The 18,119-nt window shown below is 34.3% G+C and overlaps 1 protein-coding gene across 1 annotated transcript in view; it reads right to left on the bottom strand.

Moving 5' to 3' along the window:
* EPC2 (enhancer of polycomb homolog 2 (Drosophila)) overlaps positions 1-6,241 on the bottom strand; it is a 44,679-nt gene extending 38,438 nt beyond the window's left edge. Inside the window, exon 1 of the mRNA XM_011971457.1 lies at positions 6,102-6,241. Coding sequence (XP_011826847.1) covers positions 6,102-6,212 — 111 coding nt within the window. The 5' untranslated portion in view covers positions 6,213-6,241. The remainder of the gene's footprint in view (positions 1-6,101) is intronic.
* Between the last annotated feature and the right edge of the window lie 11,878 nt (positions 6,242-18,119).

The following is an 18,119-nucleotide window of genomic DNA, read 5'->3' as shown; positions in this document are numbered from 1 at the left end:
ATTAACTTTACATAACGTAATTATAAAATACATGTACACACACATTGGAGCATGGTGTGGTAGTTTTAAAATTTGTGTGATGGGGTTCACTGGAACTGCTTCAAAAGATCTAGACCAAATTTCATTTTTAATATACAAATACTTCAACATCATAGTAAAGAACATATCCATTTCAACATGCTACATATTAATTAAAAAATACAGGAGGCACCCTCTCCCATGTAAAAATGTACTTGTTCCTAGTGCACATGAGAACCACATTTTCCTAAATGCCACACTGATTTGGTGCATCTGCTTGTGGTCTGCCCCAGCCACAGCATAATCAATAATGCAGTATCAAGTAAACAACTAAAATTCTGCATGATGAAAAAAAACTGATGATGTGATTATTATATTGAGTTTTAGGTGCTTTTAATTTGAATTTTGTAAGTACAATGAAGGTTGAGAACATGTATCAGTCAAAGTTTCTATTTGCAAGCAACAGATGGAATTTATTTACAAGATACTGGATAGTTCTACATCTTCAGAAGTATTGGTGAATCAGGTTTGGAAGCCATAGTGCCTAAAACCAGGCCACAGAACTGATCTAGTAGGGAAACCTCTGCCGCTGGTACTATGAACACCACCAGCACGAGGACTATAGCTGGAACAGCAAATAAGACTATGGTCTTAGTAAACATGTAGTCTATATCCCAAGGTGGTAATTTTACTAAAAACTATTAGAAATATAGGACCTGGCATTACAGACAGAAGGAACAACATAGAGCCATAAAAGGCATGGTACATTAGAGGACCAGAAAGTAGTTCAGCATGGCTGGAATCAGGAGGTACGGATTTCACTTTATAGACAGTGGAAGCTATTGAAGTTTTTCTTTTTTAAGAAGATGAATTTTTAATAAAATAGCTGGTGACAGAATAGCAGTGGTCCAGGTGAAAAATAATAAAAATAAGGGAACAGGGTACAGGCAACAAATACAGGTTGGGCAGCTCTAATCTATAAATCTGAAACGTTCCAAAATCCATTTTTTTTGAGTCCCAACATGATGCTACAAGTGTAAAATTCCACACCTGACATTATTTGACAGGTCACAATCAAAATGCAATCAAAACTTTCTTTCATGCACAAAATTATTTAAAATATTGTAAAAAGAATTACCTTTAGATTGTGTGTATAAAGTATATATGAAACATACATAAATTTCATGTTTAGAGTTGGGTTCCATCCCCAAATCTCATTATATACCTGTAAATATTCCAAAATGTGAAATAATCTAAAACCCAAAACACTTCTGGTCCTAAACATTTTGGATAAGGTATACTCAACCTGCGTAACATTGTGGAACAAAAAACTGGTTTGATTTAGTGATGTTTGGGATGATTTTAAAGAAGTCAGCACTAAAGTGCAAACTGGCCAACTAGATGGAAGACGAAAATGATATCATTAATTAAGAAAGAGAGTATATTAGTCTGTTCTTGCACTGCTATAAAGAACTACCTAAGACTGGGTAATTTATAAAGAAGAGAGGTTTAATTGGCTTACAGTGCTGCACGCTGTACAGGCTGTGGAGGCCTCAAGAAACTTACAGTCATGGTGGAAGGCGAAGGGCAAGCAGGCACGTCTTATGTGGTGGGAGCAGAAGAAAGAGAGAGAAGGGGGAGGTGCTACACACTTTTAAACATTCTTGTGAGAACAAGTTTGTGAAACAATCTTGTGAATCGGTCTTGTGAAACAATCTTGTGAGAACTCACTATCATGACAACAGCAAGGAGAAAATCCACTCTCATGATCCAATCACCTCCAGTAGGCCCTCCACAAACACTGGAGATCATAATTTGACATGGTATTTGAGCAGGGACACAAATCTAAATCGTATCAGAGAGCAAAACTGGGGGAGGCAAAGGAGGTCTGGAAATGTTAAATTTGAAATACTTGCTCAGGTGGAAAGGTTCCACTAGAAATCCAGCTCTGGAGCTTGGTAGGTACAAGTATGGATTTGGGAACCAGCAAAAAACTGTTAGCAGCTTAAGATAAATGAAAAAATGCAGGGGACAGATAACAAATGAAATATCAACATTGAAGATAAAGAGGAGATGAAGAAAGAATAAAATAATCAGGAAAATGTCCTGGTCAACATCATTCAATACTACAGGGATATTAAGTAGTATACAAGTTGAAAAGAGGCTCCTGATGACAATTAGGAGCCCACTGGTAACCTTAAACATGCCCTTTCAGTAAACTGAAATGAATTGTGATGTGGGTAAAAGGTAAACATAGGAAGCACCAAGTATAGCTAATTTTCTGAAAATTTAATTATGACAAAAAAAGAAGAGACATTGGGTGGTAGTTTGCAGAGAAAGATGGGGTCAAACGAAAGGGTTCTCCTGGAGATGGGGACTTGGGCACCTTTTGGGGCAGAGAGAGAAAGATTGAAGAAATGAGAGAAAAGATAAGTGAAACTAAAATATTCAAGGACTATACAGGTACACAAGGAAGAGTGAGAAAAGGTGGAATTATGCTTCTACAAGAGAATAAAATGTAGTATGGAGGTAGAAAAGAAGGAAAATGATGGAAAATGATTACCCAGGGTGTTAGAAGGAGAGTTCTGTTTTGGGCAGGAGTGGTCTTTCTATGGGAATGAGTGATAAGTGGAGAGCAGTAAAAGGTCAATAGGGTATAGAAGGTTAATCAGTAACTAAAAATAGGGTGTTCAATAGTTTAGGAATGAGATAAGGGTTTATACATTAAAACATTGAGGGTTATTGAAAGAAAAATTAAAACAGTTTCTTAGAAACTGTTTTATTATTTATTTTAGAGAAAATCCTATAAAAGAGAATGCCATTTAAGATGGCTTGTGATTTTTAAAAATTAACTTTAATCTCAAATATTTAAAAAACTTGTAAGAATAAAACATTTCAAAGAACACTGTATATCCCTTTAGACCAAGACTCATGTATTGTTAGCTTTTATATTTGCTTTAACATCTGTGTGCATTCAAGCTCTAATCGTGTGTGTGTGTGTATACAATTTTTTTTTCTGATCCTTTTGAGGGTAGGAAGTTACATGGCTCTTTACTTCTAGATACTTAAGTGTATATTTCTTAAGAATAGGGATATTTTCTTTCATAATTACAGCTGTCAACTTTAGTAAATTTAACATTGAAAATATTAAGTAATCTACTCTCTATATTCCAGTATCATCAATTGACTCAAAAATAGTCTTCATAACATCCCCCCACTCCCATCCAGTACAAGATTCACTCTCAGGTTAGGTACTGCAATTAGTTGCCACGTTGGAAAGAAGATATTAAATCAAATAACTTGGTAACATTCAATTCAGGGGTTTGTCAAATCTCTTTCCTTCATGCAGTGCTTTGATAAAAACTGACAAACCCTGAATTGAATTAGTTATCAATGAAGGAAAGGGACAAAAAATGGATGGATCTGAGTTTGGGAGTTACTGAAGAGATAAAGATTACCAGATTATGTAGGGTAAGACAGTAAGTTCAGTTTTCAAAAGGATAAACTTGAGAGGACTATGGACCATCTATGTGAAGATGTCAACAGGCAAAACCAAAAGCGGGGAAAAATCCTGGAGTTTGAGAAAGAGGTCAAGGCGAAAGGTAATACATTATTATATCTACAAAAATATTCATGGAGCTGATATTACACAAAAATATGTAGGATAAGAACACCAAGAACAGAATTTCAAGTAACCCTGATGTTTACAGGAGTTGAATGAAAGGGATAAAGCAAAAGAAAGAAGGAATGGTCATGAGAAACAATAAAACCAGAGGGAATAAACTGTATTTTTATTTTTTTAAAAAAGGTAAAGACAGCTCCAAGATATGAGAGCACAAATCAAATACACAGATTGGAACTGAAAATAATTATAGCATTTGGCAACAGAAGTTTTCAATCATGGCTTCATTGAAATCATCTCCCAGAATAACAGAGGCAGGTTTGCCTAAGTCTATCTTTTGTTGTTTTCTATTAACCTAATAAATGGCAGTTTAACCACAAACTTGATTCCTTGTCCTTGTCCTGGGACCTAATACTATGCCAGTCCCCATAAAGGAAAAGTAAAGAGATCCATAAATTAACAGATTAGGGAATGGAATGAAGATGACCCTCTGTTATCTTTAATCCTTGATTCTAATACAGGACCATTATTTTGTTCTAATGACAAAATCTCCACTTTTACTTCCACTGCTGAAAGTAGATGCTATCATGCTCTGTGCCTAGCGAGTTGTTTCACAGCCTAGAAACTTGTCCCTGAGCAAAGAGAACTAAAATAGGATGGGGCTGATTACATGTGCACACTTAACTGTATTGCTTACATGCTTTTTTTGTTTATCCTGTCTCCGCTTGGATAATACACTGAACAAGGGCAGAATTTTTGTCATCTGTCTTACTGCTATCACCTGCCTTGTCCACCTGGACACTAAATATTACTTACTGACTGAAAGAAAGCAAATTACAGAACAGAGAGCTGAAGGCTTCTGATGATATCATCTCAGCCACTATGAGTAGTTTCTGAGCAATCACAGAAAATCATAAAAATACCAAAAGGCTGTTCCAGTCTAGGATTGCTAAGAAAATTTACATCTAAAGAAAAACTGAAACTCTATCTGATGCCTGTGACTAAAATCCCAGGAAAACTGTAAGTCACCAATTATAAGGAACATCAATTTGGTACTTTTTTGAAATCCCAACAAAAAACCAAGTAAGACAATCTCTCAAAATCCAGTAACGTCAATTTTGCAAAATTCAGTTTTCAAAATGTACTTCTTTGAATAGTATAGTAGATATTACTTTTCATCAAAATGGGGAAAAAACTGACAGGCTAAATATGCAGCAAAGTCATTTTCCAAAGGAAAATGCTCTGAAGAGCTTGTAATGCCTTAGAGATTTAAAAGATTTAAGTTGTAGGGTAAAATAATGAATTTGTATGGGTAAACTAATAAAAAGTTTTAACAATCCACTGTAAAAAGTTTATTTGCAATTCTAACTTCTTAGTAGATTAGTAACAATTAGCACATTAATATACTACACAGGTACACCAAAAATTATGTTTAAAAATAGTTTATTTTAAAAATCTAATTACAGTATCAACACATGCTCATGATAAATTTGGAAAACATAGAAAAATAGGATAAAGAGCATAAAAATCACCAACAATTCCAGCACCCAAAATATAACCATTGTTAGCATTTTGTTGTAAACTTCCTTATTCTTTTGCTTTCTATGCACATGTATAAATATAAATGATTTAAACAAACCTCAGTTTTCCACATAAAGAGTTCTGTATCCTGTTTTCTAAATCTGATATTATATAATGCGCAATTTCCTACGGCACTAGACATCCTTCAAAATCATGATTTTTAATGGCTGCGTTACAGTCTACCCCAGAGACATCTTATTTATTCTGAACATTCTTGCTCAAAAATCACTGACATTTTTTCTAATTATTTTTCTTGTGAACAATTCCGAGAGATGAGATTATTAAATCAAAGTGTATAAACATTTTTAGGCTCCTGATTTACACTGCTTAACTGCTTTCCAGAAAGACAGTACCATTTTAAGTTACCTGTGCCATATATAAAATATCTCACTAAAGAATATTCTTTTGTAAATAATTTTTCCCTCACTGAAAAACTGAAATAATGTATAAGTAATTAAAATTAAAATGTATAAGTAATTAAAATTAAAATAAAAAATAAAATTTAAAATGATAAGTACCTAAATATCTGAGCAAGATTTGACATAAGATGACTGCCTTAGAGATCCAAGCAAGCAAATTTAGTTATGGAAGCAGCAATACTAGTCATATGGAAAGGATCAAGAAAATATTGTAACATTGTAACTAGTATTATTTTTATCCAAACAGGAAAACAGAACAGTACTCTTCATACTCTTATTCAAGGAAATTGTGCTTAAATACTCTATTCAAGGAACATTGTAAACAGAAATTCCAGGATGTCAGGAAAAGAAATCCAAGAAACAGTAAAATGTAACACATTCAGGTCTTAAAAAAAAAGGCAAAATAAAGGTGCAAATTCGGTTAACTAGAAGATAAGAGACATCTTTACATGGTACAGTACCTGATTAGAACTGGCTTTTTCAAGTCTGTCAATCATAATTTCAAATTGCAAAGGCTTAATTTCCATCTTTCTGTTAAGTCTATTTAATAAAGTCTCATCTTCTGAATCCATATCATAATCTGGTTGCTCGTTGTCTAGATTAAAAGCTAGAAAAGAAAGAAAAATTCTTTAAACTCAGGAGAAATTATGAAATTATACAGTGTTCATCATGTTTGACTACAGACTACTTCTAAATTATAGTACACTGACTAAAGGGGAGCTGAGGAGCAGGTATCTAAAATTAATTTCAGAGACTTACTGCATAGTGGAAGAAAAAACAAAATTTTGCTTTATATATGATTTAAAATTTAAACAGTAAAAATGCTAGGAAATATCTTATTTTGAAAATACATAACAATATAAAATAGCAACTATAAAAAAGATGACATGTACATGTTGACATGGTAGTCTGGTAGCATGAGCAACTTTGCCAAAATTAAGAATTGAGAAACAAGCTCAAGAACAAAGAGTATAATAGAAACGACGTTTCAAATTACTGAGGATAAAACAGATATCTAACGGGGAAAAAAAGGTGTTGGCATAACAGACTAGTTATCTTAAAAAAATTAAGCTGAATTCCTACCCTACTTCTAACACCAGTAAGTGACATATTCAACAAAATTTTATGGTAAAAAGTAAAACACATAAAAATACTAGAAGAAAATACAGGGTAGGAATGTAGTATGGGTAGCAACTCAGAAGCCATAACACTGATTAAAAATAGACTGATTTGACTATGTAAAATTTTAAAATTTCTACTTAGAAAACTTAAATCAGAAGACAAAGAACAAAAAGAAAAAAACGTACTATATAAACAAAAGGCTGATTTTCTTAAAGATTTCCTGCAAATTAGAAAAAAACTAGTAACTCAGCAAATACTGGCAAATGATGTGAATTGGTATTTTAGTGGAGAATAAATATCAATGACTTTTTTTTTTTTTTTGAGGCAAGGTCTCATCCTGTCTATTGCCCAGGCTATAGTGCAATGGCACGATCTTGCTCACTGCAATCTCTGTCTCCTGGGCTCAAGCAATTATCCCACCTCAGTCTCCCAAGCAAAGTTGGGACTACAGGTGTACACAACCACACCCAGCTAATTTTGCATTTTTGGTAGGCATGGGGTTTCCCCATGTTGCCCAGGCTTGTCTGGAACTCCTGGGCTCAAGTGATCTGTCTGCCTCAGCCTTCCAAAGTGCTGGGATTATAGGCATAAGCCACCACATCCAGCTAAGAATAAATGTCAATGACTTTTAAACATAAAAAAAGTTTAACTTCAGTGATAGATAAATATACAATAATAAGACAATAGGTTTCACTCAGCAGACAAAGATCTAAAACTTGATAATATGCTACTGTAGAAAGAACAGCAGAAAAAAGCCCTCTCAAACCATGTGTGTAGGCAATTATAAACTGGTATTAGTTTCATTAAAAATATATCCTATTGAACTTGGTAATTCTATTTCTAGGATTCATCTTACATATAAACGAACACAGAAACAAAAGATATATACACAGGGTATTAGTTATGACATTGCAAGAAGTAAAAAATACAAAACAAACAATGTGTGTAGGATTAGATAAATGATAGTTTACACATACATGGACTATACAGACTGAAGCTCTGAGAAAGACACTGACCCATGTATACTGACATAGAATGAAACTGATCTTCATGAATATTAAATGAAAAAAGCTAAGGGGTGGAATAGTCTATATAGTGCACTAATATATGTGTTTTAAAAAGGACAAGGATGGATATATATAGACGTGTTTGTAAATGCACGGGATATTTTTGAAAGAATACTTAAAACTAGTAATCTCTATTTCTACATAAGGGGACTACAAAAGGAGGGGTTCAAGGATGGTGAAATAATTCTCTTTGTTCCCATTTGTATTGTTTGACATTTTAAGCATGTACACATATAAGTTATTAAACCATAAAGGGTAAAAAAACTAAAGTGCCACAAATTACGTGTTGAAATTACACGACAAGATTTAAAGTAAGGCAGTAAAAGAGATATCAATAACCAACAGATTGATTATACAAAGGCTGTCTGTGCAGCGATGTGTAAATGAGTATCCTACATTCATACCACGTGAAATGTCCTGGCATTCTCAGATTCAGCATTACATTCTTAAAGGTACTAACGAAGGAATAGGAACAGATGTATATAATTATATAATTTTAGTAAAATCAGCCTCCTACTGCAGACCGTACTGATGGAGTTAAAATATCTAAAGGCATTTGCTTTATAATCGGTCAATGACTACATCTCAAAAATCTAGACTTCGGTTCATCACTCAAGAAATTTTTACCACTAGATAACAATAATAAAAACAAAAATAAATGTTAGCTAACACTTATCAACTTATATAGCACTTACTATGGGCAAGGTAGTACTCAAAGTGCTTTAAACATACTAAATTAACTGTCACAACCATCCTATGTGGTAGGCAGTATTTTATCTCCCAATGAATCTCACATTCTAAAATTTGTAAGTGTTATTGTATTTAAGTATGTGATATAATCTAAAGTTAAATCAGAGGAGTTAAAGCTATTGGTGAACTAACGACAAATACTATTTTGTAAGTATGATTCATTTAAAATATTATTGAGAATAAAATGCATTTTTCTCTTATCTTTTATGTAAAACCTTGTCTTTATTACATGATAATCAATAATTCAAAAGCATGCTTTTAAAAAGTCAATTTGATCTGCATCAAAGTCAATGACAGAATGACACCGAGCTCATAAACTACATAGATTACTAAAAATTACTCTTCCTTTCACAAAGGATGTTGTATTTGCAAATGCACATAATGACAGTCCAATGATCTGCCTTAATCCACATACTAACAACAGTCAATAAAATCAGGTAGTCAATACAGCTAGGAGACATTTTAGAGAAAGATTTAGGAAAGTGTGAAGCAGAGTTAACACAATATACTGAATCTATAAGTTAAACAGAAGTTTTCAAAAGTTCAAGGGCAAGGCTATATATACAAATTTTGCATGACCATCTTTTATACACCTACCTAATCTTACTCACCTCTTGTTCCTCCACCTCCTATCTGCTCTATCTTCTTATTCTATTCTTACAAAAGCCAGCACCCCAGCTTGTGAGGCAGGGGAAGGAACAAGAAAAGCTGGGAAATAGTTTAGAAAAATTAATAGTGAGAATTGATAGGAGATCTGACAATGTGTTAAATCAGAACCAGGGCAAAGACCTGCACTAGCACTCTAAGTATTCTATACTACCATTTCTCTTTCACTCAAAACCCATGTAAGAATCATTATAGATTTTGGAGATTTTTGTTGCTTTTAAACCACCAGCTTTTAAACCACCAGGTACAGGTGCTTGCCTGTACCTCTCCTTACCTCAGGTTATATTATCTCCTCTACCAGAGAGGGGTATAAATTCTTTAAAAGCAGTGATTACTTTAGTCATACCTGTATACTCCCTACATGGCACTTAGAGAAACAAAAAAAAGAAAAAAAGGACATACTAAAAGCTACCGAATAAAAATAGCATTTCTAAAATGTATAAATATAAAAAGAAATTCTTTTAAACTACAAGCAGAGTATTTTTTAAGTTGATTGATACCTCACTTTTTGAAACCCAGATAGCTTTCTCCTGCTACAAATACCACTTTTACAAATAGTGGGTTAGTTCCATAGGTCAGTCCACCAAACAAAAGAGATAAAACAATAATACCTCCCACCTTAACATAAAGAAGAGTGGGGGCAGACAGGACACTTGACATCTTCTTGATGTACTAGAGTAACAGAATTAAGATATTGACAAAGCTAATAAGGGCATGTGTCTATGTGTACATGGAAGACTTCCTGTAGTGAAGTTAACCGAGAAGGAAAGGAAAGAAAAGGAAAAGGAAAGGAAAAGAGAAAAGAAAAAAAAAAATAAGAGAATTTAAGAGGGTGCATGACCACTATTAGAAGAAGAAAGGAAGTAGGAAGGAAAGTAGATGAGAATTTCCTTGCAGTAGCCATCAGGTAGCTACCACTGCTTAGGAAAATTTGGTTGCTCTCTGGCAAAAAGAGCAACAGCTTCTGCGTAGGTAAGAAAGTGGGTATAACCTGCTGTGTGAATATATAAAGCATTCACACACTGACTGGTTATAGCTTACAAAATATATATAGGTAGTCTAAAATTAGTTGGTAAAGCAAATATTACTTCTAATTAAAAGTACCTTTCAAAGTTCCTTCGTACTTGGCCATATTCATATTTAAGTATCTAATAAGCACAGCTATTTAATGGAATGAAAATACAGAAAACCCGGGAGAAGAAATGATACGAGAAAATTTTCCAGGGCCAAAAAGTGGCAAGATATTTTCAGATTAAAGGGGGCTTACCAAGCATGGTATAAAATGAGTAGCATGCAATTCAATGGCGCACACAATGATGGGCCAGTTACTGCCCATTACTTTATAATACTATTATGAGTATGAATATGACTGCTATATTATACCTGTTACATATAACACATTTAGGGGAAACATTTATTCTCCATATTTCCATTCAAATCTCCAGGAGGGAAAAGTTTAGAAAGCACACTTTCAGCTTCTTTTCAGTGGTTCATTTTCCCCTCAGCCAAGGAAGGAGTGAAACTGATCTGTGAACCTGGGAGAAGGACCTATCAGCTCAACAGCTTCTGGGTACATGTTCTCCAGTGGTTCTTCCTTCCTTCATAGAGGCGGCATTCTAGTCAGTCCTCCACTACATGGTTAAGTACAGGGGCTGACTCTGCTCCTATTAGGGGGAGACCTGCTCTATCAGTGACCAACCAGCGTTAGAGTATGTTTGTCTAATTCAGGGGTTAATAGAATGTCCATTAAGGCCAAATATCTCACCTTCCACACCACTTTTATTAGTAATAAAGCTGAAATTTTATGTCCATGTCTATTTATCAATTAGTTTCAAAGCAGAAAACAGAAAGGAATGTTATTTTTTGCCTTCCTAAAGCCTCCAAATTATAAACTCACTTATTTATTTTTATAAATGGCTACACTTATTCTAACTCCAAAACATTCTATTTTCTATACTCAGTCTCCACATATGGCCTTTTGACAATACACACTCAACACCCAGAATTTAGGTCACTTACCCTCTTTTCTCTGGTTATTTACACAACTAGGATGCAACTGCACATATAGCATAAGTACCCTCTAACACACTGAATGTAAACCAATCAAAAGTACTTTAAATTTAAGACTTTATAATAACAACAAAAACCACATTAATAATTTTTCTAACTTAATTCTGTGAATTTAGAACTCTTTATGTAAACCCATCTCTGTATTTATAGACGTTAATCACTGTGTGTGCCTGTCCCTAAACCCTCCTCAGCCATGTTTGATACGTGACACTCCAATCCACAGGATATCTGTGGGATCACAGATGAGCAGTTGGCTCTCAAACAGCCAGGGTTTAAAGCATACCTGGGCCAAATTTCCTCCAACAGAAATGTGAGCGCAGAGACAGCTTCTGGTTAAATAAAGCAAAATGAACACATACTTATCTCAAAACCCCATTAAAACAAAAGCAAAGGAGTTTTGTTTGGTTTTTTTTTTTCAAATGGCATAAATCTTTAGGGATAACAGAAACAAAGGGAGAACCATCAATTAAATTTTCAGAGTTATAAATGCTATGTATTAGCAGACAAGAGAATGCTAAAATATAAAATGGCTGCAGGGGACAGACAACAGGAAGCAGGACCCACTCCCACCCCCGCCCTGCCCCATCTAAAGACTTAGAGCAGGCTTCTCCAGCCCATGGCCCATGGGCCACACGCAGCCCAGGACAGCTTTGAATGTGGCCCAACACAGATTTGTAAACTTTCTTAAAACATTATGAGATTTTTTTGCACTTTTTTTTTTTAAGCTCATCAGCTATCATTACTGTTAGTGTATATTATGTGTAACCCAAGGCAATTCTTCTTCTTCCAATGTGGCTCAGGGAAGCCAAATGATCGGACACCCCTGAGAGGGCTGAAATCAACAGTTACTCTTTCCCTCATTCAGTGTACCTATGCAACTATTGTTTCCTTCCAAACAGTATCAGACTGAAGGTTTGACCTACAAAGGTTGCTTGAGAGAGCCTGTGGACTCTGAAGCACCAGGCACACTGAGGGCAAGTATAAAGCTCCATACCAAAGGAGACAGAGAGTAGTGGAAGTCTACACATGGAACCATAGAATCTCCCACCACTGCCATCCCACTCCTCCATCTCCAGCACCCACTTCAGCCATAAATACAAAAATACTGTCAGCCACCTGGGAATAAGACCGTGTGGGGAGGCAGGGATAGAGGTAACAACTAGACCTCTTTGAATATTCTTAATTTTATAGACAGAACTTTTAGTATCATGCAAATATTTTATATAATTACAAAATGAAATAACGTGTTGAAAAAAAAAATCTCTAAAATTAAAAAGTAAATGGAACAAGTAAAGCCAACTGTCATTTGGGTTCTACTGAAAGTGTCTTTAAGATAAAGTGACTGTACATTTCTAGTGGGAATACCCTAACCGATCAACACATGAAAAACCCTGAAATTAGTTTTCTTTCTTTCCTGAGACAGGGTCTTGCTCTGTTGTCCAGGCTGGAGTGTAATGGCACAGTCTCGGCTGCAGCTTTGATCTCCTTGGCTCAAGTCATTCCCCCACTTCAGCTTCCCAAGTAGCTAGGACTACACATGCATGCCACTAGGTGTGGCTAATTTTTTTTTTTTTTTTTGTAGAGATGGGGTTTCACCATGTTCCCCAGGTTGTTTTTGAACTCCTGGGCTGAAGCGATCTGCCTGCCTCAGCCTCCCGAAGTGCTGAAACTACAGGCATGAGCCACTGTGTGCGGCCCTGAAACTTTTTTGGTAAAATTATATTGTTGGTGAAAGAGTTGGTATTATTATTCTGAGACTACTGTGACAAAACATGGGGATTATGCAGATATCCTTGAGAAGTGATATTTAAAAAAAGTGTGGAAAAAAAGTAACTGTAGAAAAAAGTGTGGAAGGTTAAAACCTTTAGTTTCGAATTAGAGTAGTAGTAATATAAATTCATGATGTACTTTATCTCAAAGTTTTTTTAAGTGCATATTTCATAGGTCAGGTCCACTAATCAATCTTAGAGACATGGTCAACCCAGTAGTAAAGAATACCCCAAGGACCCAACTTACAGTCTCCAAATAAAATTTCCCACTAAAAGAAACAAGAGCACCCTGTGGAAATGACTGACTTCGGATCTGGGCCAGGAAAACATGTAAGGTAACCCTAACACAGTTTAGTTTTCTTGCTTTCTGGTATAATATTATCATTTCAAAAAAACCTTAAGAGCAAACCTGAATAGGTTCCTACTGGCCAAAAGCAGCAATAAGGATAGTAAATTCAATGGACTGAAATATAATACAAATGTATAATAAATCCATGATCCATAAAGATTTTAAAACAAAACAAACATTCTCATAATCATTTCTGGAGAGTACTAAAAAAAAAAAAAAATCAATCTTCATCGGGAAGTATATAATTTTTCATTGTTTCTTTTCTTTTGTGATGTCAGCAACCATTAATGACAATTACCTTAATTCATTAACTCATTAGGGGTTGCAAAATACTAATTTTTTATCATTCCTGCTTGATTTACATTAGCTGGAATACTTCTATCAAGAGAACCTTCCTCTTTCTCAATTATTCAGAGATCCTGAAATGCAGTTAATAGAAAAGAAAGATAAATGCTTGATTCCTGATTAAAAGAATCTTAAGAGACTGATTAACCAGCTACAACATATGGAAATTTTCTGGATCCCAATTCAAAAGTATCAACTGTTAAAAAAAAGTAAGATAAATGAGATCATTTACCTTATAAGACAGTCAAGAAATATGTACACTGATTAAATATTTGACGAATGAAGAAAATGATGTTTTTCTTTTAAGGAGTGATGTGATATTATTCTAATAGTATTATTAAATATTAATAGTATTACTATAATACTTTTAGATAATATTATAACTATGCTTTAACATCCCCAGATCAAATAATGCTGGGATGGCTATAAAATCATGGAGGTGGAAGAAAAGGTATAAGTATAGAGAAACAATATTGACCAGTAGTATATGGCAGTTCATTATTATTATTTTTACTTCTGAATGTTAAAATTTTTCTATAAAATTTTTAAAAAGCTAAATATGTAGAATATATAAAGAATCTCTTTAAAAATTCAGTAAGAAAATGACCCAGAGAAAAATGGACCCAAAGATATGAAAAAGTAATCTACATAAACATGTTTTAACTTCACTTGTGATTGATGAGACAAATTTAAATCCACAAATACCAATTCACACCCATCAAACTGACAAAAATTGTAAAGTTTCACAGTAACAAGTGTTGATAAAAATATGAGACAACAAGAACTCTCATACACTACTGGTGAAAATATAAACTGGTATCTGTTTGAAGAACAATTCTGCAGTATCTGAAGTTAAACGTGTACATTTTATACAACTCAGCAATTCTACTTTTAGGCCCACATCCTACCTAGAAAAGCTCTCATAAATGTGGACAAGAATGACACGCATAAAGGCCATTCATAACATTATATTCATATAAGCAAAAAAAGTCCATCAATAAGAATAGAAAAACTGAGATATATTTATAAAAAATATTTATGAAATGAAAACTATGTTTACATAAAAATATGCACACAAATGTTCATAGCAACTTTATCCACAATAGCCAAAAATTAGAAACAATTCAAATGTCCCTCAATGATAAAAAAATCAAACAAACTGTAGTACATGAAATTATACTCAGCAATAAATAAGATCAAACTACTGACACATGCAACAACTTGGATCATCTCAATGGAATTAGGCTGAGTAAAAAAAAATAATAAAAAAGAAATCAATTCCAAAAGGTTATATACATACTATAGATTTCACTTACATAACATTCCTTGAAATGACAAAATAATAGAAATGGGTAACAGATTAGTTGCTGTAAAACAACGGCAATAAATGCATCTATCTCGTAGGATTCTTGTAGAAATTAAATGAAATAATTTGTGCATATTATACTGCCCTCTACAGAGTATGTGTTCAATAAAGTCAAGCAATTATTACTACTGAACTTCATTACTATACCTTATTAGTAGATCAAACTATCCTCTAATATAGCCAGAAGTGAAAGTCAAGTACTACACAATTTTATAGGTCTTTTTAATATTAATATTCTTAAGAATTGGTGTATACAGAAATCATGGTTTTTAGTTTAAATAATTTAAAGTCTCAACTATGAATAACTGGAAACTATAATATTGTATTGCAAAAAAAGTACTTCTTTCTGCCTCTCTGAAGGTTAACACTTTCCATGTATGAGCTACTACATCTATTTCTCTGGCTTATTTTTTTAAAGATTAACGTATACCCAATGTGCTTTTGATTTATAAAACTTAAAGTTACTAGGGCTTCAATGGGGAAACATTTCAAATTAATTCATAGTAAAAAAAAAAAAAAAGGAGGCAGGATATGTATCCAATCATGGTTACATGTAGGAATAATTTTTTCTATTATTCTGTGAGTCCATATATATAAAATTCTAATTTAAAGCAAAAAAGAAGTAATAAACAACCAGGTGTGGACACTTGTTAAGTAAAAGACAAGTGATATCACAAACGATTTCTTTTCCTGTATGTTTTCTATTTTCTTGGAAAAGTGGTTCTAAGCTACTTTCCATTGGATTCCAATTATTTCTTTGGTTAAAATAGTCTAGCCCAAGGAACAGCAAACTATGGCCTGTGAGACAAGTCTGGCCTGCAGCTTGTTTTTAAGGTAAGGCTGTGAAAATGTAAAACAAAACAAAACAAACAAACAAACAAACCTGTTTTATATTTTTAATGGATAATTTTAAAAGTAATAATAAAAAGGGTTGGGCGTGGTGGCTCACGGCTGTAATCCCAGGACTTTGGGAGGTTATGGTGGAAGACTGCTTGAGTCCAGGAGTTCAAGACCAGCCTGGGCAACATGGTGAAACTCCATCACTACAAAAATCACAAAAAACCAGCTGGGGGCAATGGTGTAAGCCTGTAGTACCAGCTACCTGGGAGGCTGAGGTAGGAGGATTGCTGGAGCCCAGGAGCTCAAGGATGCGGTGAGCTATGAGGGTGCCACTGCACTCCCACCTGAGTGACAGAGTAAGACCCTGTATCAAAAAACAAAACAAAACAAAACAAAAAAACAAAGCCAGAGAGAAAAAGAGAAAGGTAATAACAAAAAGGAAGAGGAGAAAAGGAGAAGAATATGTTATAGAGATCAACTGTGGTCTCCCAGAACTCAATATATTTACTAACTAGCCCTTTACACAAAAAAGATTTGCTAATCCCTAGTTTAAGTTAGTTAGGAAAAATAAAGTATTTCTGAGAAACTGGGAATGTGAAAGATAAGAAAAGGCTGTTACGGAAGTACAATTTTCAAAATTTCACTCTTTGTGGTATGGTTTCTTCTCTAGGCCCTCTCTCCAGCTTCACCATCCATATGCAGAGAAAACAATCTTACGTGATATTTTCAAGAGACACTGTTTGGAATACTCTTAGGGTATTGGAATACTCTTAGGGAATAACAGCAAGAAATCTATTATTCTTTAAAAAATTAAAATCATCCTTAAGGACTGACGAGCTCTAAAAAGTTCAAGTCTGAATTTGGCCAGTAATTTATTTCTGGGCCTCTGAGGTTAGCTTCTTGTTTTTTATTAACTGAAAAAAACCAAGAGCTATTCACTTATATTTAGAATTGACCACTATAATTTGATTTACATTATTATGAAAAATACAAATATGTCTGCTATAACATGACAGAAAAAAAATCCTAAAAAAAATCCTTTATATGCCTAAAAAAAATCCTTTATATTCCTAAAAAAAATCCTTTATATGCAAAATTGTATACAAAAATACAGGTTTATAAAAAAACTTATCATTGTATTGTCCAAGTCCAAACAAACTATAAATACTATTTTAGATGACCACATAAGCCACTCAGAGTGACTGGCTACTACTTCAAGGGATATTAAAAATAGACAATAATGGCCAGGCACAGTGGCTCATGCCTGTAATCCCAGCACTTTGGGAGGCCAAGGTGGGTGGATCACCTGAGGTAAGGAGTTCAAGACCAGCCTGGCAAACATGGTGAAATCCCGTCTTTACAAAACATAGAAAAATTAGCTGGGCACGGTAGCGCGCACCTATAGTCTCAGTTACTTGGGAGGCTGAGGCAGGAAAATCGCTTGAACCCGAGAGGCAGAGGCTACAGTGAGCCGAGATCGTGCCACTGCACTCCAGCCTAGGCAACACAGTGAGACCACATCTCAAAAAAAAAAAAAAAAAGACAAAAATAACAGAATGGAATCACTGACTTGTGGGTGCTGAGACAAACAGACTGCAATAGAGCACTGTTTGAGGGCGTCAAGAGAAAATGCAACCAGTCACTAGGTAAGAGTTGTGCAAGACTGCGGGTATACCTCTCTGGGAAAGGGACCCCTTAGGTACAGGCAGTCATTTTGAATTTTGTTAGAATAATAGAATTGAAAGAACTCTTTGACCCTTCCCAATGAAGATTTTACTTTATTTCCTGATACTAGCTCCCCTTGGTGAGGAAAAACCATAAAAGAGCCAGAACAATTTCCATGTAGTACTGACATTCACTCTTTTTTATCAATTGTTACAAAAGACTGCAAAGTCTCTGTGGTAGCTTTTTGTAAATAAATGAGATACTGTTTATAAATCTTACCAATCAGTAAATGAACAATGAGCTCAGTACTTTCCCCACTATACCACACAGAAGCTAAATTGAACCTTTCTAATCATAATAGCAGTAAGGAAAAATTCTTTGGGCTGTCAAAGGGAGCAAAGATATAGATAAATCAAAAGATTATTTTTGTTAGACTTAAACATTTAAGCTTTCCAACATTTATCTATGAA

Source organism: Mandrillus leucophaeus, unplaced genomic scaffold (assembly GCF_000951045.1).
Source record: "Mandrillus leucophaeus isolate KB7577 unplaced genomic scaffold, Mleu.le_1.0 Scaffold1225, whole genome shotgun sequence".
NCBI classification, from domain to species: Eukaryota; Metazoa; Chordata; class Mammalia; order Primates; family Cercopithecidae; genus Mandrillus; species Mandrillus leucophaeus.
This window is presented reverse-complemented; position numbering and strand designations above follow the sequence as displayed.